At 39.1% G+C, this 25476-nt stretch overlaps 1 protein-coding gene across 1 annotated transcript; it reads left to right on the forward strand.

Annotated features, from left to right (window-relative positions):
* Window positions 1-475: 475 nt before the first annotated feature.
* Window positions 476-24137, forward strand: LOC311590444 (vomeronasal type-2 receptor 1-like; the record flags this gene model as incomplete). Its single annotated transcript, XM_084769418.1, has 6 exons — window positions 476-708; window positions 5339-5627; window positions 8073-8945; window positions 15890-16120; window positions 21098-21221; window positions 23155-24137. The coding sequence occupies 6 exons, from the start codon at window positions 476-478 to the stop codon at window positions 24135-24137; spliced, it is 2733 nt and encodes a 910-aa protein (XP_084625544.1).
* Between the last annotated feature and the right edge of the window lie 1339 nt (window positions 24138-25476).

The following is a 25476-nucleotide window of genomic DNA, read 5'->3' on the forward strand; positions in this document are numbered from 1 at the left end:
ATAGTGTGGTGAGAACAGTATTGTGTCCAGTATTAAAGTATAAAGAAAATGGAAGGTATGGGAAAAGTTCATTAAATTTATCTAGGCCTTAAAGAATTTTTTGTGGTAGTTTATTAGCATATTAGTCTTCAGGTAATGAGACTGCTGTAACCTTTTTTGGTACTGCATAGCTAAAGAGAGACTCAATAAAGCTGACAATGCTAAACAGGAGAGGACAGTTTCTACAAATTAAGATAACTCTGAAACTCAGAACCCACATTTCTGTCCTCTATTATTACAAAGCATATAGGAATTTTCAGAAGTTTCTTCTATAAAGGTTACTTAGCTCCCAGTCCAGATCCACAAATTGCAAGTGATTGCAAGACATGAATATTGTGTAGCAAGTAGCAGCAAGCCAAGTCCACTGGGACGCACATAAACACTCTATCAAGGTGATTTTCACACTAGTCAACTTCTTCAGACTCACCTTTTAAAAATGGCCAGCAGAAAGATATGCTTAGCTCTAGGATTCCTTGCATTTTTATTAGCTGAATTGGGTGCTCAAAACAAACCAAAGAAACAATGCAGGTTGATGGCCAAGTTTAATTTGACTGGATATGTAGACGCCAAAAACCATTCACTTGTCATTGCAGGGCTGTTTCCTATTCACTCCAGGATCATCCCTGTAGATGAATCTATTTTGGAGCCGGTCTCACCCATGTGTGAAGGGTAAGCCATTATTTACTCTTTTTTCTTTTTAGTCCATGTGGTAGGGAAGCAGTGGTGGGCATGGGGCTTGGGTCTCTAGCTGGAGTGTTGATGCTGTACAGAGTGGTGGCTCCTCACACAGTGTCTGCGGTTCAGCATCAGCCTCTAAGAGCTTGTTGGGCATGTGGAGCTAGGGGCTGCTACCCAGCCTTACAGAATCAGAACCTGTGCTTTTAGAAGACGCCTGTTGATTCAGGTGCACACTGAGGTCTCAGAAAAACAGATGCAGAATTATGTGGCACTACAGCTTTTTCTAATTATCAGAGACTAAAACTCATATCAAGAGAAGCACACTACAGGGGCACCCTGATTTAACTGAGCAAAACATACCCTGCAAGGCTGTTGCCTCCTCAGGAAATAACATCCATGCCTGATACTAGAATTTGCCAGTAATTGTTGTGAGAAATGCAAAATGTAGATAGGACAGCTATCTGTACATATCACACACACACACACACACACACACACACACACACACACACCACTTTAGTATGAAAAGAATGCTACAATTTAAAAAAGCAAGCAAATTACCATTAACTTACTATTTTCAGTAACCCTTTTCCACTTTCTGTATTATTCCTTGGCCTCCTTTCATTAATTCATAAATATATACAAATTAATATTCATAGGTATTTGAATATTCATCCTTTAAATAGCTGTAACTGTAACACAAGTACAGTTTTAGCTGGGACTTGTACCTAACACACTAGGCATTTCTATGAAGCTTCATGGCATCAGTGTTGTCAGTGCATGCTGTAAACATCTAGCAATAACGGCAGCTTCACGTATTTACTCACATGCTTTCCTTTGATATGCTTCACGCTCCATATTTGACATGTCACTGTAGGAAGTGTAATAATCATCTCTACAGAGGTTTGCAATGAATCCCTTCCTCAGTCCTGTGACTCTCTGCCACTCTTACCGGGAAGCGATGGGAATGGAGGAAGAAGACATGGGACTTCACTTACAACTAGATTATTGTAGGCTCGGGTCTTATTTTCCACAGGGGTTTTCACTTCTTTAGTCCCCAATAACCTGAAATGAGAACTTAGAGTTCATCATAATTTAACACACAGGTATTTTATAAACGCACTTACTTAATTTGCTCTCTACACTTCACTGGAACGTCTGAAGCTTTCTCTCCCAGCAATGTTAGATGGTAAAGGCACGTACAAAGATGGTAAACTATGAATTTCCCTTCCTTAGAAATAATGTGTTATTACAGTATAGTTGAAAGAATAAAGAGAAGTAAATATGTCCTATTTAAAATAATTCCTTAATTAGGGTTATTTTGGGATTTGTGTAATTCCGAAATTACGATTTGAGTGTCTATGTCTTGGTCTTATAACGTTAAAAAAATAAATTTCTTTAAAATTATATTTTTAGTATTATTTTTTTCGCCAGTATTTGCCAACAGTTCCTTTGGTCCGTCCAACCTGAGTGCTTTCCCAGCCCCTGATTATTCTTCCATGCAATTCAACTTTTCCTTCCAATGGTCTTTGTAGTGTTCAGAATTCAAGTTATTTTTTAATACAGTGAATTTTTATTAATTTCATTTTTTAGAAAATATTTTGTGGCTTTGATGGTAATTCCCAGATAACTAAAGTTTTTATGGATGTAGAGATAAAGGCAGAGGGAAGTGAATCCGTGGTTGTTGGAATTTGAACTTCTTTTTTAAATTAATTTATTCAGATTATATCTAAATTGTTATCCCATCACTTGTATCCTCCCATTCCTCCCTTCTTCCTGCTTTCATCCTATTCTCCTCTCCTAGGTCTATGACTGAGGGAGACTTCCCCCCCACACACACACACTATATGGTCATAGGCTATCAAGTCTCATCTTGGTAGCCTGCTTATTCTTTCTCTAAGTGCCACCAGGCCTCTCCAGCAAGGTGAAGTGGTCAAATAGGGACACCAGAGTTCATGTCAGAGTCGGTCTCCACTTTCTACACAACTGTGGAGAATGTCCTGTCCATTGGGTAGATCAGAGTAGAGGTTTGGTGTTTACTACTTGTATTGTCCTTGGTTAGTGCAGTAGTTTGAACAGAACCCCCTGGGCCCCAATCCACCAGTCAAGATGTTCTTCTTGTAGGTTTCTAGGACCCTCTGGCCAAGTTATTTTTTACCCATAAGCTTTAACTAACTGATTCAGAACTTCAACTTGTTTATTCTTAAATAAACAAGTATAGTGCAATATTAATTTCAATTGTTCATCTGTTAAAAGTACATAGCAGGAAGATTTTATATTATTTTGAAAATATTTTTGAGGATAGAGAAAAATAATGAAATGGAAAAGAAATGAATATTTTACATTTTGTTTGATAGTCGTAAAAGGAAGATTTACATGTTATGAAATACTGTGAACCTCATAATAAAAATTAATGAATGAAGGGAAATTTATCCCAAATCCCATCTTTGTAGTAATTATCCTGTGATGATTTAAAATAATTTTCTTGTTAATCCTTAAAATACTTCATATTTTTGGTGGTGTTAAAAATAGACAAAAACACTGTATGTTTTCTTTACATAATCTTGACTAAAATATCTGCTTTCCCTCTTTAAAAAATACTTGATGTGCAGCTTTTATTATACAAAGTCCTCATACTCCGCATTGCATTCAGAATAGTTTTCTCATTGCTCTATCACTTGTTGGATGATTATTATGTTATGAAGGAAAATATTCGTATACAGTAAGTTCTATTAGTGGACATCTTAGTTTGTTCTAGTTTTTCAGTATTGTAAAAATCTCTGTACTGCACTGGGGGTGGGGGTGGGGCAGGTAACGTTTATCCTATAGGAAGAATGCTTTCTCAGCTAAATTTGCAAGGGTTGGTTCAAAGCAGGTGAATGTTTTTCTAGCTTGTGAATTGAATTTTTATTTTTCTCAAAAAGAAGGAAAGAAACAAAGAAAGAAAGAAAGAAAATAAAAGAAGGAAGGAAGGAAGGAAGGAAGGAAGAAAGAAAGAAAGAAAGAAAGAAAGAAAGAAAGAAAAGATGATGCTATATTTATTTCAAGAGTTGAAGGTGTCACCATTGTTAGTCTGGAGACAGCAGCGGGGCATGGCGCAGCATCCTGTGCTGTGGTGTCTACTGGGTCTGTTCTCCTGCACTGCACTGCTCCAGCCTCACCTTTCTCCTCTCATCACATCCATGTTTCCATTCCTTGAAACTCACATGCTCCCCTGTCGTAGAGACTCAACACTGTCTGAATGTCCTTTCTTCTGTTTTGGTGTCATCCTCTGAGCCTCAGCATGGCTGTGAGTTCCTCCAGGGCTGGTGTCCCTTTCAATTTCCTTGTTCCTCATCTACTTAGGTGGCTGCTGTTATGTGCTGGAAATGCTCGGCTAGTTCTCTGTTTCTTACCCAGAAAGTCTCGTGCTTCTTCTTTCACTGTTGTGTCTTGAGAAAACTAAGAACTACAGCCTATCCATAAACTCAAAGTGACACAGAAGGAAGCTCCAACGTTCTAAAGGGCTATTTATTATTGATATATTTTAAAATTATTAGGTTTATTTATTTTTATGTGTGGATGTTTTGCCTGCATGTATCTGTGTGCACCATGGCCATGACTGGAGCATCTGGAGGACAGAAGAGGATGTCAGATCACCTGAAACTGCAGTTATGGATGGTTGTAAACCTCCATGTGGGTGCTGGGACTTAAACCTGGATCCTCTGCAAAAGCAACAAGTGCTTTTACATGTTGTGTTATCTCTCCTGTTGTTGGATGTTTAATAAAAAAATTACTGGACAGGAGGCGTAAGTTTTAAGACATAAGGTCATGTTGGGGTATTTGCCTTTAATAAATTAAAAAGTTAACGCTGAAGAGAGAAAAAGAGAAAAAATAATTGTTTGTTGACAAATATAGGGGGAATTTTAAAAATGTGGTGTTTAACTGCCTCACTGATTTTTAGTATCTAGAGGATTAAAAGCACAATGCATTGTATTTGTGTTTATATGTGAGAACCAATAAATATGTCTCCATATTAAAAATAAAACCTCAGGGGTTATGCAATTGAAGTTGTTTTACACATAACTTTTGCAATGTTTTTCTGTATCCCCCTGTTGAGTGTCTTAATATATTTTATGACTTTTATAATTATAATGGGTGTTCAGAAGAACATAGGTCAAGGTAAGGAGAAGAATCATGGCCCCAGGGACTTCCAATGAGTGAGGAAAACATGTGCAAAAGGACTGTCAGGCATCTTGTTTGTTTGTGAAAAGAATTCTGACTAGAAGAATATTTTTGTGAAAAAGAATAATTGGCCACTTGAGAAAATCCAAGCATATAATACACACACACACACACACACACACACACACACACACACACACACACATTCAGACACACAGACACACACATAGGAAAAATAATCCAAAGGTTGAATCTCAGGATTACTAATCAATAGTGAATATAATTCACTTGAGTATTTTAAGGTTGTCACTTGTGACAATTTGACATGTGCAGGCAACTGAGGTACCTGCTGCTGCTTCAACAAAAAGCTGTCACGACTCACTAAACTGAAGAGCCATAACTGAGTTACACCCCCCCCCTCATTGTCTACTGCCTTACAGAAGCTTTTCCTTTCTAGGTTTAACTTCCGGGGTTTCCGCTGGATGAAAACCATGATCCACACCATCAAGGAGATTAATGAGAGGACGGACATTCTGCCCAACCACACTCTGGGCTATCAGATCTTTGATTCCTGCTATACCAACTCCAAAGCGATGGAGTCAGCCATGGTGATTCTTACAGGGCAGGAAGAATTCCAACCCAATTTTAAAAACAGCACTGGATCAGTTCTGGCAGGAATGGTTGGAGCAGGGGGATCGTCCTTGTCAGTTGTTACTTCAAGAATTCTGGATTTTCATGTGCCTCAGGTATCTTGGAATGGTGTGTCTAGCACTTACTTGTAAAGAAATGAAAATTAGGCTTAGAGAGATGGCTAGGAGGTTAAGAACACCGGTGTTCCTACAGAGGACCTAGATTCAGTCCCCAGAACTCATCTGGTAGTTCACAACCACCTGTAATTACAGTTATGTGGATCAGAAGCCCACTCCACGCCTCCCTCCTTTCTTAGTTTTTTTGGTTTGATGCATGCATGCATGCATGCATGCGTGCACGCGCGCGCGCACACACACACACACACACACACACACTTGTACACACTTAAAAATGGTGGCACACACCAGCACTCAGGAAGCAGAGGCAGGCAGATCTCTGAGTTGGAGGCCAGCTTGATCTACAGAGCTAGATCCCAGACGCCTAAGTGAACACAAATAAACTCTGTTCTGAATAGCCAACAAAATTATAGACATACAAACTGCATAGAAATTGTTGAAAATAAGAAGTGTGGAAGAGTTTGAGATAAACTGCAAAGACAACTTAGGATGGGTGTGATGGTGATGCTAGTGACTCTGTTTAATCAAGCCCCAGCCAATGGGAGCAGAGGCTTCCAGGGAGGTGGTTTGAGATTACTCTGTCCAGAACATCCCGCTTGCACTGAGGTGTGGTGCAGTAGTTATTGACTTCTCATTAGTCACCGTGATCCGCAGTACTGGATAAACACTTGGTGGCTGATTGATAGCTTGAATAAGGCAGGTGTTTTGCTTTTTTTTTTCTCTGTGATGTTTATTATGACCTAAATCATCACACTCACAATCTAAAATGGATCTGGAAAAGTCACAAAATGGATATCATTTTAGAATACTACAGAAAGCTGAAACAACTTTATAGATCATTTCAGATGAACAAGCATATGCATACATGACTGCCATGGCACAGATGTGGACGTTAAAGGGCAAGCTTAGAGTCTTTTCTTGCCTTACGTTTAGTTGAGATAGGATTCCCATTGTTACTGCTGCTGTCTAGTACATTTCTAGCCAATTCTCCTGTTCTTGCCTCCCATCTTGCTACAGAAGTGATGAGACTACAGATGTATGACAAAGCATATCTTTTTTTACCTAGATTTGGGGGTTGAACTCACGTCTTCAGGTTTGCATGGCAAGCACTTCACCCACTGATCCGTAGCCTCAGCCCTGTCTTTGCTTCTTAAAGAGTGTTCTTTCTAGATCTAAAAACATCTTAATCCCTAAACAACCAAGTTTAATAGAGATTACACGTAATAGATCTTGATTTACGTTCAGTATTTTAGACTCACCAAGATAGGAAAGATGTTTTCTTCAATGTTGCCAGATACAAATAGCCAAAACACTATGAATGTAACATTAATATAATTCCTGTTGTTCTTTGGTTCTTCTAGCTTATTGCAGTTTATTTTATATATGTGTAATAATATAAATGTATACGTAAAAAAAGTTTTAAAAAATTTAAAAAGAAATAAAAAAGTGCCCCCCCATAGGTAGCTTCTATACTATTGCTGGTTATATGATTCTAAAGAAGAGTGTAGGTATTAGCCAAAGGATTAAGGATAAAATGAAAGACCAGGAAAAGAGAACATAGGAGTGGATTGACTTCGTGAAGGAGTTTACAGTTCTGAGCTGTGGAAGTGTAAGATAGAAGATCCTACCAGAAACGATGCATTAGTGCCATGATAAAGTGAGTGAGGGATGTGGAGAACTTAACAAAAATTAACTTACAAAAATCCCTCAAAATGGTCACCAACCCATGGTGGCCAAAGTTCCATTACCAAATCCCTAAAGATGGGAAATACATACAAGGATTACTGAGAAAATGACAAAAACGGATTCTTCGTGTGCCTAGTTTGGGGCCTGTAAAGTGAGAATGTTGAGGAACTTTGTTGTAGAAAATTGCTCAGACCCCAGGCTTGTACCTACTACTTTTGCCACTCTAAGTTTTATCATCTCCTCATGCAGAAGTCCTGGCAGAATGCAATAAATAAAGAGAAAAACAAAATAGGAAAGAAACTCACAAAGCTAACTGGTGTGGAGAAGTGACGTGGTGTAAGCGAGAGAAGGTAGTGCTATCAAATGGATGGGGAATGGGCACATTCCATCATTTCTATACACGAGACCCTGAACGCCCTGACTCAGGGGAGTGACCACATCTCTAGGAAGGATAAAGAAAGAGCAAAAGACCTTCCTGGCAGTGCCATCCATGAAAAATAGTTCCTTGAATTTCATCAGTAATTGGCTGCCCTAGGCTCCTTAGGGTGGACAGTACAGGCCAAAGGGCTTCGATCAGCAGTTCCCACTCATCAAGGAGGAGAGTAGAGAGCGGTGGCTCATGGGAAAAGGTGAGGGAAAAGAGAGCTATGCAGCCTCCTCCCTCTCACAGCATTCCAAAAGCTGTCATTTAAGATTCGGCTCTGGCTTTCTAATAACTATATATATTTTCAATTTTAGGTGGGCTATACTTCTTCCAGTTCACTGCTTAGTGACACAAACCAGTTTCTAACTTTCCTCCGTGTAGTAGCCAGCGATACGATGCAGTCGGAGGCCATGGTAAATCTTATCAAGCACTTCGGTTGGGTCTGGGTTGGTGCTATTGCAGCTGATGATGATTATGGAAAATATGGAGTAAAAGCCTTTAAGGAAAAAATGGAGAGTGCCAACCTCTGCGTTGCTTTCTCTGAAACCATTCCCAAAATCTACTCCAATAAGAAAATGCAAAAAGCTGTTAAGGCAGTAAAGAGTTCCACTGCCAAAGTCATTGTGCTTTTTACTTCTGACATTGACCTCAGCCCCTTTGTGCTGGAAATGGTTCATCATAACATAACTAACAGGACGTGGATAGCCAGCGAAGCCTGGATTACCTCAGCCCTCATTGCAAAGCCCGAGTATTTCCCATATTTTGGTGGAGCTATTGGATTTGCAATACCCAGAAGTGTTATACCCGGATTAAAAGAATTTCTTTATGATATACACCCTAGCAAGGACCCCACTGATGTCTTGACCATTGAATTCTGGCAAACCGCTTTTAACTGTACCTGGCCCAATAGCAGTGTGCCTTACAATGTGGACCACAGAGTGAATATGACAGGTAAAGAAGACAGACGGTATGACATGTCTGACCAGCTCTGCACTGGGGAGGAGAAGCTGGAAGATCTGAAAAACACCTACCTGGACGTGTCTCAGCTGAGAATCACAAACAACGTCAAACAAGCCGTGTATGTTTTTGCTCATGCCCTGGATAAGCTCAGCAAATGCCAAAAAGGAAAGGGACCAATTTCCCCGCATGGGGATTGTCCACGGATACCTGATTTTCATTTCTTTCAGGTGAGTTGTTTTACTTCATGATATAGCAGGTCAGTCTGAGTATCCATGCAATTAAAGCTATGTAACTTTGTGTTTGATGATTACAATTTCTTTGCATGACCACTTAAAGAAGTGGTTTGCGTGTTTTGCCTGAATGTGTGTTTTAAGTCTCCATTTATTTATTTATTTTCTTAAGTCTCCATTTATTAACAAGATTATCAGGTTTGTTTTACATAGAATTATTGTCCCTCACTGAATATAATTCCTTTACCAGATAGGCTGGTAAATGACTACTTATGTCTTTTACTACATACTAGATATGTAGCTATTAAATGATTTTTTTAAAGTAATTTATTCAGATTACATCTCAATTGTTATCCCCTCACTTGTATCTTCTGTTCCTCCCTTCCTCCCTCTTTCCCCCTATTGCCCTCCCCTATGTCTGAGGCAGAAGGGGATATCTTCCCCACCACATGATCACAGCCGATCAGGTCTCATCCTGGTAGCCTGCTTACCCTTTCTCTGAGTGCCACCACGCCTCTCCACCAAGGGGAAGTGGTCAAATAGGGAAACTGGGTTCATGTCAGAGTCAGTCCCCGCTCTCCACACAACTGTGGAGAATGTGCTGTCCATCGGCTAGATGTGAATAAGGGTTCTAGATTTACTGCATGTGTTGCCCTTGGTAAGTATATTTGTTTAGGTAGACTCTCTGAGTCCAGATCTGCCAGCCTTGATGGTCTTTTTGTAAGTTTCTAGGACCCTCTGGGTCCTTCTATTTCCCTATTCTCCCATACCTCTCTCACCTGGAGTCCCAATAGGAAGTCCCAACATCTAAAACAGCCTCCTGCTAAGTAAAGACTTTCAGGGAACATCCCTATTGGGCTAGTGCTTAATTATAAGTGAGTATCTTTCTGGTTTGGGTTAACTCACTCAGGATGATCATTTCTAGTTTCATCCATTTGCCTGCAAATTTCAGAATTTCTTTCTTTTTAATAGCTGATTAGTATTGCATACTATAAATGTACCACAGTTTCTTTATCCATTCTTTGAGGGACATCTAGGTTGATTCCAGATTCTGGCTATTATGGATAAGGCTGCTATGAACATGGTTGAGCATATGTCCATTTTGTGTGGTGGACTATCTTTTGGATATATTCCAAAGAGTGGAATAGCTGGGTCTTGAGGTAGCCCTATTCCATTTTCTGAGAAGCCACCAGGTTGATTTCCAAAGTGGCTGTACAAGTTTGCACTCCCAACAGCAAAGAAGGAGTGTTCCCCTTTCTCCACGTCCTTGCCAGCATGTGCTGTCACTTGAGTTTTTTATCTTAGCCATTCTGATGGGTGTAAGATGGAATCTCAGAGTCATTTTGATTTGCATTTCTCCGATGGCTAAAGACATTGACCATTTCTTTAAGTGTTTCTCAGCTATTCAACATTCCTCTGTTGAGAATTCCTTCTTTAAATCTGAGCCCCATTTCTTAATTGGGTTATTTGGTTTGGTGATGTTTAATTTCTTGAGTTCTTTATATATTTTGGATATTAGACCTTTGTCAGATGTAGGGTTGGTGAAGATCTTTTCCCAGTCTGTAGGCTGTCGCTTTGTTCTCTTGACAGTGTCTTCTGCCTTACAGAAGCTTCTCAGCCTCATGAGGTCCCATTTATTAGTTGTTGACCTTAAGGCCTGGGCTGTTGGAGTTCTGTTCAGGAAGTTGTCTCCTGTGCCAATGTGTTCCAGGATCTTCCCCACATTTTCTTCTAACAGATTTAGTGTCTCTGGTTTATGTTGAGGTCTCTAATCCACTTGGACTTGAGTTTTGTGCACGGTGATAAATATGGGTCTACTTGCATTTTTCTGCATGTAGAAATCCAGCTAGAGCCGCACTATTTGTTGAAGATTCTTTCCTTTTTTATTGAATAGATTTAGCTTCTTTGTCAAAAATCACATATCCATAGGTTTGTGGATTTATTTCTGGGTCTTCGATTCAATTCCATTGATCAACCAGCCTATTGCTATGCCAGTACCATGCTGTTTTAATTATTATTGCTCTATAGCACAGCTTGAGATCAGGGATGGATATTCCTCTGGAGGATCTTTTATTGTACAAGATTGTTTTAGCTATACTTGTTTTTTTTTTTTGTTTTTCCATATGAAATTGAGAATTGATCTTTCAATGTCCCAAATCCCATTTTCAATATTTACTATGTCTTCTTTATCTATTATATGTTGGTGAACAGTTAGGCTAGTTCAGTAAACATGAATGTGGAAGTACCTCTGTGATATTTTGACTTAAAGTGCTTTGGGTGGTACAGGTGGGACATAAAGGAGTTCGATTTGCAATTATTTGAGGACCCATCCTTCCATTTCCATAGTGGCTGCAGAAGTTTACACTCCCCCAGCAGTGTATAAAGGTTCCTCTTTCACTACTTGCTCACTAACGTTTGTTGCCATTTATTTTCTTGATGATAGCCATTCCGAGTGCAGGGAAATAGAATCTCAAAACCTTGTAATGTTTTTATTTCCCTAATGGCTAAGGATTTTGACCATCTTTTAAAAGACAGTATTTACTGAACATTAATATTTCTTCTTTTAAAAATTTAAATTATTGTATTATTATTATTTGTTATGTATGAGTGTGCACATTCACATGCCTGTAGGTGCGCATGTAGACATGCGTGCTGTAGTGTGCATGTGAAGATAGGAGGACATGTGTGGAAGCAGTTTTCTCTTCTCCTTTGTGAGGGGTCTGAGGGGTGAGCTCAGGTTGCAGGGCTTTAGTTACAAGTACGATCTCTCTGGCCTACTGTGATTTCCTTCAAGAATATTTATTCAGGCCATTGTCCTATTTAATGACTGGATGCTTGTGTGGTGTTTAATTTGGCAGCTATTTGAATACATTCTCTTTCAATTCCCTCTCTTACACCTCTTTGTACCTCTTTGCATACTTCTGTAGTCCTTTCCAGAAAACCCTTCCCTTGCCTATATTGATAAGTGCTTTTCCTACTTCTCTAACATTTTTTAGAGTTTTATACCTTCCGTTGAAGACATTGATTCATCTTGAGGTTGTTTTTACCCAGTCTTTTTTTTTTTTTTAGGGAAATACAAGAATATACATATTTATTTATTTATTTTTTCTTTTTTTTGCAGATTTTTTTCACCTTTATTAATTTATTCTTGTTACTTCTCAATACCCAGTCTTATTTCACTTTTCTGCATGTGGCTATCTAAATCCCCAGCACCAGTTATTAAACAGCCTGCTGTCTCCAACGTACATGTTGACAATTTTGTATAGCATTATGTGGCTGTAACTATGAGGCTTTAATTCTGTTCAAGTCCATTTCTATCTTGTGCTAGTAGCATGCTATTTTATTTTGCCTGCTTTATAATGTAATTTGATACCAGATTTTGCGTTAAGTTAAAATAAAGATACTATAGCATTGATCTTCCTTCTAAGGATTATATTACATCTTGAGCATCTTTTATGCTAACAAATTTTAACATGTTTTCTAGTTCTATAAAGAATACCACTGGAATTTTGAGGGGGTTGCATTGAATTTATAGAATATTTTCAGTATTAGAGCAATATTCACAATGATGATTCTGTCACTCTTGAACAGAGAAGATCCTTCAGTGTTTTAGTATCTTCAGTTTTGTTTGTCTTTGAGACAGGGTTTTGTTGTGCCACTCTGTCTGGTATGGATCTTGCTATATAGACTTGCCTGGCCTCAAACTCACAGAGATCTTTCTGGTTAAGTGAGGGGATGGTCTTAAGTATTTATTGTAGAAGTATTTTGCTTCCTTGGTTAGGTTTATTCCTAGGTGTTTTTTCTTAAAGCTAATGTGAATAAGATTTCCCCCACTAATTTATTTCTTTCTATCATTTTATTCTGTGTGTAGTTTTTCAAGACAAGGTTTCTCTGTATATCCCTGGCTATCCTGGACCAGGCTGGACTTGAACTCAGAGATTTGCTTGTCTCTGATCCTGAGTGCTGGCATTAAAGGGGTGCACTACCACTCTCAAGCAAGCTTCTTTTTTCATCTTAGTTTAAATTATTGTATGACCCCAGTTTTATTTCATTTTAAGTAAGTCAAACAGATATAGTCATTTTTATTACATATAATATGTTTCATTTTGACATTTTATACATGTACAATTACATTTACTGAGGTATCTTCTCCTGTTCCTAACTTCCTACTTTTGATGTCTTTGTGTGTGTGTGTGTGTGTGTGTGTGTGTGTGTGTGTTCTAGTCAGTTTCACTAGGGCTGTTTATAGGATAAGTGAGAGTTTGTTCACAGAAGGAGGTACACCTTACCAGTGACTAGACTACTAAAAAATAAGCCTATTTCCCTTAGCGACCATCATCTGCAACAACATCCCTCAGAGGGATTGGGGCTGCATTATCTCCTCTGTCATCCATCACAGGAGCTGGTCCAGCTTTGTGAAGATCTTGTGCAGGTAATCACAGCTTCTGGGAGTTCAAGAGTACAATATCTCTTTATGTCTGGAGGTCAGCACTCCATAACTATCTCCCCACAAACCTCTCCAAGGTCTTGTTTTGTGTTGTAGTTTGAATCTCTCTTCTGGTTTTATTTCAGAATTCTTTCATTGATCAGGCTACTAGTCTAGGCTCAATCCTCAGCACCACTCAGTGAGGGGGATTCAAACTGTTGTGATAGCAATAAAACAAACCCAGAAAGATATAGAAATGTGTTAGTCATAAACTGCAGCCCAATGATCCATCATCATTGACCATAAAATTAAAAATGAAAAAGCTACTAAAGAGTATGCTGTAAATTAGAAGTAGTAATTAGGACACGTGTAATAATTGTAAATGGATAAGATATAGAAATAGGCAGAGAAAGTGAAGAAATAGAGAAGAAATAAAGTTAGATAAAAGAAAAGAAAACAAAGAGTAAAGAAAGATATAGGGGAAAACAAAAAGAAGGGAGAAATTAGAAAAATAGAATAAAAGAAATGCAACCCCCCCAAAACCCAATAATAAAAACTTCAATAAATAAATATAAGAATGGGCATAAAATAATACAGTAAGAGCATTTAAAAAGCAGTAAGTTAAAATATTAAACATGGATAGGGTGCATCAAAAGATAAAAATCAACAACCATCCAGCCAATCAAGCCGGAAAAAAAGTACAAACGCACCAAAAGACACCAGTGAACAGAAAAAACAAATCCCAATAATGAAAATTTTTGTACACAAATTTAATACATTATTAAGATGAGTAACAAACAGAAACATGGAAATTTTAAATAACACAACAGAGTAACAAAAATGATGGCAATGTAGTAAAAAAAAAAAAAGAATATGAAGAGAGAGAATGGAGTGGGGCGAGGGAGGGAAGAAAGAGACTGTGTGTGTGTGTGTGTGTGTGTGTGTGTGTGTGTGTGTGTGTATGTGTGTTTACCTAACTTCCTCAAGAGATGCCCACCCTCATGCACACTCCAAAAGCGACACTTGATTATGTGGGCTCTTCTTTCTCTATGGTTTATGTTGTAGTGCTCAGTAATGGGCAGGCATCCTGTACCCATCAGAGCTGTCTGTGCCTAATGAGCACATCTTCTTTGCTTAGAGGTGCCTCTGCTGTCGTCCACACTTTGCTTTATACACCCTGAGCTGGGGAGGTGCTCTTCTGCTCCTCCCCACCCCGCCCCCATGACCCCTCCTAGGTTGTGTCTCTGGGGTGCTAATGCTTTAACTGAGATGTTATCCTGTGTGCACAGCGAGTGTGGGAAGCAACCACAGCACTGAGGTTGATACAGGGTGTCTCTCCCACCTTCAAGAACTCCCAAATAGCCTTCCCGTAAGGATGCAGCTGTGGGTATCATACGCACCTCTGGCACTTCAATCCTACAGCCACGGAGAACAAATAGGTGACTCCAGAGTTTGATGTGCCCACCGGCCTCAGCCTGAGAGCTATCAGACTCCAGAATTAGTGTCAGCTGGTAAAATCTGCTCTTAACCTAGGTTGGGCTTTGCACTTCCAATGCTAAGGATCCTGCAACCTAATCTTGTCAGCATTAGCTACCTTGCTCTACACAACTGACTTCTTGATCCATCCCCCTCACTCAGGAGCCATGACAGACAGATTCCCTAGTCTTGGGCCCCCAGGATGGCTCCATTTTGAACAATAGGTCATCTCTGGAGATGGTATTCAGTGCTAGTCTCCGAGACGCATAGTCACAAAATGGGCCTTTTCCCACCACTGACCCATCTGCTAGAGGAATGAGATTTCCCCCATATGTATATATATATTTAGTGATTCTTTGTGAGTTTCACATCATGCAACCCCCCTCATTGAAGTGAACATTTAAAAGTAAAGCTGTTTGGACACACTATAGTTTCCATGATGAGGAGTGAGATTTTGAAGGCTACAGCCTGTCCTAAGGGTAGGACTGCATGCCTCTCAGACCATTCCTTTTAGAGGTACCTTCTTTTTTTTTTTTTTTTCCATGCACAGCGACTTCCTGGTTAAAGCTGTGTTTGGTTTATTTTTTTATTTATTTATTTTTTTGGTGTGTTGCTCATCTCCTTTCTTTGAACCTTTCATGTATTTTTCACTTTCTCTCTGAATGTCTGAAGCTCTTCCTTTCTTTTTGTTTCTGTTCCGTAGTCCATTTCTCCCCTTTTCTGACTTTCACTAGCTTACACAGTGGCAGCCTTTACCCGGCCACCTTACCAGAAAGTTCTGAGTGAAGTCTTTATAACGCAGTGTGCATTTACATCGACAGCACATCTCCGTGTTGCCAACCGTGCTTCATGTTCGCTTTGCACCTGTGACTGGAGGTCGTCACAGTAGGTAAAAAAGAGAGAGACCAAGGAGAAGCACTGTCACGTCAAGAACTGAATACAAATTTGAAATGATTTTCTTTATAAAACTATTTTTTAGACCATTGAACTTTTATAAATTGTTTTCTTCTCTTCCTTTTTCCATTGTGTTGCTTTCCAGCTAATGCACTTTATGAGGGAAATTAAATTTAAAACACATGATGAAAAATGGATAGCTCTGGATGATAAAGGAGATTTGAAATTTGGACACTATGATATCCTAAACTGGCAGTTAGATGATAATGGAGAAATTTCCTTTGTGAATGTTGGGAGATTTAGCTTCAGACGTAATATGTTTGAGCTCTACATTCCAAAGAATTCTACAATATTTTGGAACACCGAGTCATCAAAGGTTAGTTTCTCTGACATATTATTTTATTTTATTTATAAAAGTGCATTTATGTATTTTTTGAAAATATCAATGAAATGTAAAGTACTTGGAAATTATTCTAATTACCAATAAATTTTCCTGAATAAAATACATTTAAATATATACAAAGATTCATATTTTTAATTTTTTAAATCTTTTCTTAGATTCTAGTGTTAAACATTAGTTTCAGTATGTTATCATCTCAAGCACTCTAACCATGATTATTATTATTATTTTTTACCACATTTGTGTTATGTTCTCTTTTTCTGTTGATGTAGTGGTGAGGTGTGTGTCTGTGCATGCATGTGTGTATGTGCCTGTGTGTGTGTGTGTGTGTGTGTGTGTGTGTGTGTGTGTGTGTGCGCCTGTGGGTGTATGTGGGCATGTGTGTGGAGACCACAGGCCAATATTGGAGTCTTCCTCACTCACTCTTCATGTTAAATTTTTTGAGCCAGGGTCTCTCGCTGAATTTGGAGCTCACTGTTTTTAGCTAGGCTGCCAGGGCAGTAAGTGCTAGTGATCTGCCTGGCTCTCTCACCAGATCTGAGGTTACAGATGTGTTTGCCTGGTTGGAATCTGAACTCAGGCCCTCGTGCATGACAAACCCTTCACCAATAGGCATCTCCCTACCATCCTTCATTGTTTTCACTTGATCCGTTCTCTCAGTGCCCTTTTCTTTCTCGTTATCTCATTTCTATTCGCCGTGTGTTATTACGTTTTCATTAGAATATATTCCTTTTTCAAAATTTATTCATATTATATCCCGATTCTTAATGCCTCACTTATATCTTCTGGTTCCCACCCTCCGTCCATTTTCTGCCATATTCCCCTCCCCTAGACCTCTGACTGGAAGGAGGGAGCCTCCCTGACCATCTGACCACAGCCTATGAAGTCTGTTCTGGACAGCCTGCATCCCCCTTCTCAGTGTGCCTGCAGGGCCTCCCAGGCAAGGGGAAATGATCACATCTAGAGCACCAGAGTTCATGCCAGAGGCATTTTCTGCTGTGCCCCACCCCTCAACCTTGGAGGATGAGCTGTCCATTAGCTATGTATGACGAGGGAGTGTAGGATCTCTGCATGCGTTTTCCTTAGTTGGTTCATCAATGTGTGAAGGCATCTCTATATCCAGATCTACCTGTGGGGTCCTGAACCCTCTGGGTCCTTCCATTCCCTACTCTTCTATACCACTCTCGGAGCTCTACTCAGAGTCCTGTTGTGAGTCCCAGCATCTGTACCCATCGCCCATTGGGTGGAGTCTCTCAGAGGATATACCTATGTTAGGCAAATATCCACTTATAAATGAGTACATACCATGCGTGTATTTCTGGGTCTGGGTTACCTCACTCAGGATGATTTTTTTTCTAGTTCCATCCATAGGCCTGCAAATTTCAAGATTTTCTTGTTTTTAATAGCTGAATAGTACTCCATTGTGTAAATGTACCACAGTTTCATTATCCATTCTTTGGTTAAGGGACATCCGTGTTGTTTCCAGATTCTGGTTATTATGAATAATGCTGCTATTAATACAGTTGAGTAAATGTCCTTATTGTACGGTGGAGCATCTTTCAGGTATATGTCCAGGAATGATATAGCTTGGTCTTGAGGTAACACTATTCCCAATTTTCTGAGAAAGTGCCTGATTGACTTCCAAAGTAGTTGTACAAGTTTGCACTCCCACTAGTAATGGAGAAGTGTTCCCCTTTCTCCACATCCTCGCCAGCATGTGCTGTCACTTGAGTTTTTATCTTAGCCATTCTGATGAATATAAGGCAGAATCTTAGAAGTCTTTTGCATGCGGTCACAGTTGCTTCGAGTTCTTGGGTGCCCAGGCTTGTCATGTCTGAACACATTGTCCCCCTTAAATGATCCCTGAGCCTTAGGAGGAAAAGTGTAATACAGATGTCCCGTTCAGGGCTAAGCACTCCATAGTCTCTCATTCTCTGTACCTTGACCAGTTGTGGGTTCTGTGTTATGCTCCATCTTCTGCAAAGCAGCCCTCTGAGGAGGGCTGAGAAATGCACTAACTTATGAATAGAAAGAGAAAGACTTAGAGGACCATCTAATAATAGGTCTATTTAACAGAATTAATAGGAATAGTTTCTGCCCCAGCTTTTATTAAGTACCTCATCACTGGTTCCAGCTTTGAGTTTTGTTGTATGGAGTACATCTTAAATCCAATCATAAAGTGGTTGGTTACTCCCATAGCTTTAATGGTACATTTCCAATTGTGACACATGGCCTTTAATTTTGAAATCTGTGATCCAAGATAATTTTGCACATCTCTGAGCAATTTCTGGGGGGAAAGATTGTTCAATGTATTATGGTAGTATTCTTTTATTTTGTGGTAGTGGTGGTGGTGGTGTGTGTATTTATTTTGAAATAGAATTTTAATCTGTGATTTTTTCATTTTTGTTTTCTTGGAATAGGAAACTTATAAAGAGGCATAATTTTACATTTGGTCATTTTTTTTATGGGTGAGGATAGAGGTTTTGGGTCACTTACAATATCTGTATTTCAGGGCAGTTCTTCTAGTATAATGAAATATGGTTTGTTTGATATTCCTTGAGCTATGTGCTCAGTACACTGTTTGCATGAAATGAAAAATGTTTGCTCATAAGAGGCTTGCAAGTTCTTATTCTACTAATATTGAAAGAAAACTAGTAGTATATATCTGTTTCAATAAGATTTCACTTTATTTATCTTATTTATTAAGTTTGATGCTATACTTGTATAATAGAATGCTTCAAATATAATTCAACATCCACTTAATAAACATTTACTAATATCATAAGTCATATATGTTTATGACTTAAAGATAGAAAACCTTATAAGGAGACATTCTTTTGTTTCTGAGACATGATCTCACTATTAGCTCAGACTTGCCTCAGATTCATGATCCTCCTTCGTTGGCCTCCTAAATTCTGGGATTTATACCTATTATAATCTTTCAGAAAAAGTATTTTATTTTTCCTTTAAGAAACTCCTCCATTAGACATAATGGGGGGTTTGATGAAGACCTCTCATTTAGGACTGAGTATTACAAAGTCTCCCACTCTTCCCATTGTTCAGAGGTGGGTCTCTGTATTGGTTCCATCTACTCCAGGAGGAAGCTTCTCTGATGAGGATTGAGTAAGACACAGACCTATGAGTATAGCAGTATGTCATCAGGAGTCATTTTCAGAGCCATGTTCTTTAACCAGAATAGTAGTACTTAGATTTTCTCCTAGATCCATGATCTAGCCAGTCTCAGGTTCTTGGCTGCTTCAGCAGTGTCAGGTGTGAGTTGTATCTCGTGGAGTGGGCCTTAAGTCCAATAAAAAGTGATTATTAAATCTCATGACATTTGAGCCACTATTGCACTAGTATATTTTTCTAGGAGGTTGATGCTATAGATCATCGGGTTTGTACCTAGGTAATACTGATGATTATTTTCTCCTCCAGCAGTGTGCAGGGTACTTCCCAGCAGCATGAATGCTAGTCAGTAGGGGCAAAACATTTATTTGGCCACCAGCTTTACTTCTTTGTGTCTGATAGCATAAATGTTGTCTTCAGCAATAAAGCCTTACCATCAGATCATGGAGAGCAACCAATAGCCTTAGCAATAGCCTGTAATGTTTGAGGGGAACAGGAGATCCCTTTGGCCAACAGGGACTATGCAAAAGAGGAGAGGGACAGATTTGAAGAGTCCCAGGTGGGGGATGATGTCAGATACAACAGTTCTGATATAATTATACATTCTGTTATATATAAATATTATATAATATATAAATATAAAATTATATATGTATACATATACTCATATATTCGGATATATACACAAATATGTATATATGATATATACATATAAAAATATATATTCACAGAGACTGTGGAACCACACATAGGAACTGTATAAGATCAAGCCAGATGGGATACCAGTACTGAAAGTAGGAACTGTATACCGAGTCCACTGCTAACCAAAATATTATTTGTAACTAATACATGATTGCAAAAAGAAAATCAGTTTTCTGCAATGGAATGTTGCTGGGTATATCATCCACACTTTGGGGTAGATCTCATGCCAAGAAATAGTTAAATAACACAAGTTGAACTCCATGGGATGTGTGCACATGAGCGTGTGTGTGTGTGTGTGTGTGTGTGTGTGTGTGTGTGTGTGTGTGTATGTGTGTGTGTGCTGGGGGTTGTTTATTTTGTCTTGTTTGTTTGTTTTGATTCTTACTTTTTTCTCCTTTCTGAGGAAAGGAAGAGAGGGAGGAAAGAAAAACACCATACATATACTGAATGAACAAAAGTTAAGTAAAAAAGAAGAAGCATTCTCAAATCCTTAGATTAAGATATAAATTTTATTGTGAATATAACCTTTATTGAGTATTTTAAGGAATACAACTTTATAAAATACATGATATAAAAAGATGCCTGTGCTTGCTACAAAACACTGAACTGACTTACCAATAAAATATTTCTGGACTATCCGTCTTTTGCAATTTTGTAACGGCTTTTCAATTTCCTCCCTTAAAATGACTTTTTCCCTCTACCATTTAGGAAACTTCTTTAATTTTATATTGTGTTGGGATGATTTTTTTCTGAGAGGAAATATAGTTCAGGTTTTCAGGGTGATTAATGTTCAGTGTTTTTAAAACAGAAACAAACTTAGCAAACTGTCCCATCTATAGCATGTCATGTGATGTTAGCTTAGTCTTGATCACCAAGATTGCAAAGAACTGTGATTGGAGTTAATTCAGCATCTCCAGAGTCAATTCCAAACCTTCTTCAACAAAAGTCTGTCTACGCTCTCTATATTGCTACGCTTCATGTGCTTCTTTTCCCCCTCAATACCTTGGGCTTATCTCTTATAAATAGGGTACACATCTCCCTGGAAATGCAAATGAGAGCTTTCTAAATCTCACAAGTGAAGAAGTTTCAGGTTTTTGTTATATCCGTTGTCTTTGTCTTTGCTAGCTTCCCCATTCAGTCTGCACAGATGTGTGTCCTCCAGGGACCCGGAAAGTGACTCAGGAGGGACAACCGATATGCTGCTTTGACTGCCTCCCATGCGCTGATGGATATGTGTCAGAGAAACCAGGTAGAGATGGTCACATTTTTATTAGTAATAATGCAATTAAATTAAGCATTTACTGACAAAAAAGTCCATGGAAACATTTTATATAAAAGATATAAGCAAAATCGCTAACATCTATCAGATTACTAAATGCTTTGTGTAGTGTGCATAGAGCATAATATTGTTTTTCACTTACGCAACTACTACAGCTGAAAAAGATCTACAACCATGAAGTTCATAAGGAAATGCAAAAAATACATAAAATAGGAAATATGAGTAAATATATGAAAATCTCCATATTAATTGTTTTTGAACTAGACTAAACACTGCCTGATGTTGGGAAAAAAGTCATCCAATTGTCTGAAGGTTCTTGGCACTGAAAGCACATGCATTTCACAGCTGCTGCCACATGAACTGCTTTGACATCATGCTCAGCTGCTGTTCTCTAGGTGACTTAGGCAGGCTTGGTTTTGTGAGATGTGTTAGAGTAGGTTTACTTATATTCATATTTTTTGTTGAAGGAACAAAAACGCACATGTCTTTTGTCGCATGGCCCTCAAGAATAATCATGTAAAAAGGATAAAATGGGCTGTGAATAGAAACAAGCACCCTGTAACCTGTACAACTTTCTGACTAAAGGTCCCCCAATCTCCACCCAGAATTCCATCTAGAGCTGTCCAGACCAGGAGTCAGAATGACTGAAAGGAAAGACTAGTCCTTACCTGAGTCTTTAAATTAACCTTGAGTAGACTCATTCCAATCTGACACAATGTCACCTCAAACAGCTTTTTCTTACTCACCAACTCTTCCTCTTAGAGACTCCATCCAGACTTAGCCTTCTTAGCTAGCCTCAGGACCTTGGATGGTGGTTCTGTTTTTCTTCCTATCCTCATCCTCATCAGCCATTCAAATGTGCATCTGAGGGTGCAACGATGAATGGGAACATGCCTGAGTCTCTTCCACAAGATGATATTGGATGAGAGACTAAAACCACAAGGGGTTTAAGAAGCTGTGGTCTTGTCCTCTTGACTGTTAAACCTCAGTAGTTGTGGCTTTCTTATTTGTGGGCTGTTCTGGGGTTAATAAAGACATATACCTCATTCCTAAATAGATAATTGGAAGAGAAAGAAAGGAACACTGTTACAGTATATCTGACTCCTTGTGAACCCAAAGATTGTGAAATGTAAAAACTCATTTCTTTCTTTCTTTTTTTCTTTCTTCTTCTTCTTCTTCTTCTTCTTCTTCTTCTTCTTCTTCTTCTTCTTCTTCTTCTTCTTCTTCTTCTTCTTCTTCTTCTTCTTCTTCTTTTGTATCTCTCAGCCACAACACATACTTTTAATTCAAAAACATTTTTGTTTACCGTTAAAGGTACATTGTGCTGTGGCTCAGCCCTGGCACACACCTTTAATCCTAGAGATTTCGGTACACAGGATTAAATAAAGTTAAATGTAGCTCAAGAGGCAGGGCAAGAAACCAGCAGACAGGGAATAAACCAGAAGGAGGACCATTGAGCTGAAGAGTATTTAAGACAGTTTGGAGAAGAGATGGGGCTTTTGGCTCTTGGGTTTTGGACTTTCCTTTTTTTCTCTCCTCATTCTGGGACTTCTGGTGAGGAGGAAGATCTGCTTTCTCTGCCTCTTCAATCTAGCAGGTTTCTATCGCAGCATCTGGATCATGAGTCTTCTTTGGCAATATTGAATAAATGAGATTTTGTTATGTAAAACAACAGAGCGCATCACTGGAAAAGACCAATTCAAGAAAGGCCAGGTTGAGAAGAAATACTTAATTCCTAAAATTGAAAACAGCTCTCAATCTGGCACAGCATCTTTAGGCACCATCTTATAATACTATAAGAGGTTTCCAGTAAACATTGGAAACCTTAACTGCCCTGGACTGTTCAAAGTTAAAAGTGACAACTGGGTTCCCTTGAAGTCAGTTCTCTGTTCTTTCTCAATAGGTCAAACTGAATGTGATCCATGTGGTGAAGATGACTGGTCCAATGCACAGAAGAACAAGTGTGTGCCAAAGGAAGTGGAATTCCTGGCTTATGAGGAGGCCCTAGGGTTCACCCTCATCATCCTCTCCATCTTTGGGGCGCTTGTGGTCTTGGCAGTCACTGTTGTGTATGTGATCTACAGACACACTCCACTGGTGAATGCCAATGACCGGGAGCTGAGCTTCCTCATCCAGGTGTCTCTGGTCATCACGGTGCTGTCATCTATGCTGTTCATAGGCAAGCCACAGCACTGGACCTGCATGGCCCGCCAGGTCACTCTGGCATTGGGCTTTTGCCTTTGTCTGTCTTCCATTCTTGGAAAGACCATTTCACTCTTTTTTGCCTACAGGATCTCCATATCTAAAACTCGGTTTACATCCATGCATCCCATTTTTCGAAAACTCATTGTGTTGATCTGTGTTGCAGGGGAGATTGGCGCATGTGCAGCTTACTTGGTGTTGGAGCCTCCAAGGATGTTCAAGAACATTGAAATTCAAAATGTAAAGATCATCTTTGAATGCAATGAAGGCTCTATAGAGTTTCTGTGCTCCATATTTGGGTTTGATGTCCTCCTGGCTTTGCTGTGTTTCCTTACAACCTTTGTGGCTCGCCAGCTGCCAGATAACTATTATGAAGGGAAATGTATCACTTTTGGGATGCTGGCTTTTTTCATTGTCTGGATCTCTTTTGTCCCTGCTTACTTGAGCACCAAAGGCAAACTCAAAGTGGCCGTGGAAATACTTGTCATTTTGGCATCCAGCTATAGTTTGTTAGGCTGTATATTTCTTCCCAAGTGCTTCATTATTTTGCTGAGGCCAAAGAGGAACACTGATGAAACTGTAGGTGGAAGAGTCCCCACTGTAGACAGGAGCATCCAGCTGACCTCAGCCTCTGTGAGCAGTGAGCTCAACGCCACCACAGTGTCTACAATTCTGGATGAGTAGAGCTGTGAGCTCCATGGTACATGCAAAGCTGGAAGATGAGGCTCAACTTCCCTTTTACGTTGCTTCTGAGGCAGCTGCTGATACTCTGATGTAATATTGGTTTGTGGCTATGTTAGTGTAAGGTTACCATGGTGAATGCAATCTCATTCTGTGACAAGCCATTTAGCACATCTTAGAATGCCACTTATTGTTGAAATGGGCAACTCGTCCACTAGGATTTTAAAGCAGAGAGTATAAACAAACACAAGTTTTCAGAAATTGTAGTGAATGGCTCATGGGGTTCTTCCTGAATATCTGATCTAGACATTTGTATTACATAACAAAGTATATGCAGGACCCAAAGAGACCTTCTCTCATCCTGCTGATGCTTCTTTGTTGTACTTTTAAAAAAATTACAGCTCCAAAGCCTGGAGAGATGTTCAAGTTGTTAGGAGCAGTGACAGCTCTTCCAGAGGACCCAGGTCCATTTTCTAGCACCTACACTGTGGCTCACACTGTTTGCAATTCTAGTTCCAGAGTGAGCCAGTTCCCTCTTTGCGTACCAGGCATGCACGTGGTACACAAGGTTACATACAGGGAGAACACTAATCCATGTAAAATAAAAGAAATTTAAAAAGTTATAGTTCTGACACTTTCCTGGGAGGAGAAGCTTTAAAGAACTCCTGGGAGATAATTTGTGCTTTGGAGGACCCTGTGTATAGGTGCGATTGAGGTGATCAAAGTATTGACAAAACTCAGTTTACTCTTTAGCTCCTAATGAGAGCAGATAAGCTTCTCTGAGGCAATATAAGATCCTGCTCCAGGTTTTGTGGGAGAGAACGGTGGCAAAATGTCTGAGTTTCAAAGCATTCCTCTGCTTGAGAAATAAACACAAAGGGAGTTGAGATGCCACCCCAGCCTTAAGTAGATTACACGGTAAAGATCCAAGGCACAGGAAGAGAATGTTTACATAGAGCAGGGATTAGAATGCAAGACTTAAAAAAATCATTTTAATGATATACAATGATAGATAATCTGCCCACTGATTATACAGTTACTAGAATTTACTTTCCATATGTAAATGTTCAAGACATCTTTTCAGCCTCCTTGTCATAAAACTTAGACATGACCTATATGTATTTACATATATATGAGTTAAATGTGTGGTGAACACAACTTATGAAAGTATGCTCAAAACGGCATGTGCACATTTGGCTGTAGAAGTACAACAATACCACAACATACTATGTTTCCAAGATAACTTAATTTTGTCAATTTTTCTTCTTCTTCTTCTTCTTCTTCTTCTTCTTCTTCTTCTTCTTCTTCTTCTTCTTCTTCTTCTTCTCCTTCTCCTCCTCCT

Source organism: Acomys minous, assembly GCF_964271855.1.
Source record: "Acomys minous genome assembly, chromosome: 19".
In the NCBI taxonomy this organism is placed as follows: domain Eukaryota; kingdom Metazoa; phylum Chordata; class Mammalia; order Rodentia; family Muridae; genus Acomys; species Acomys minous.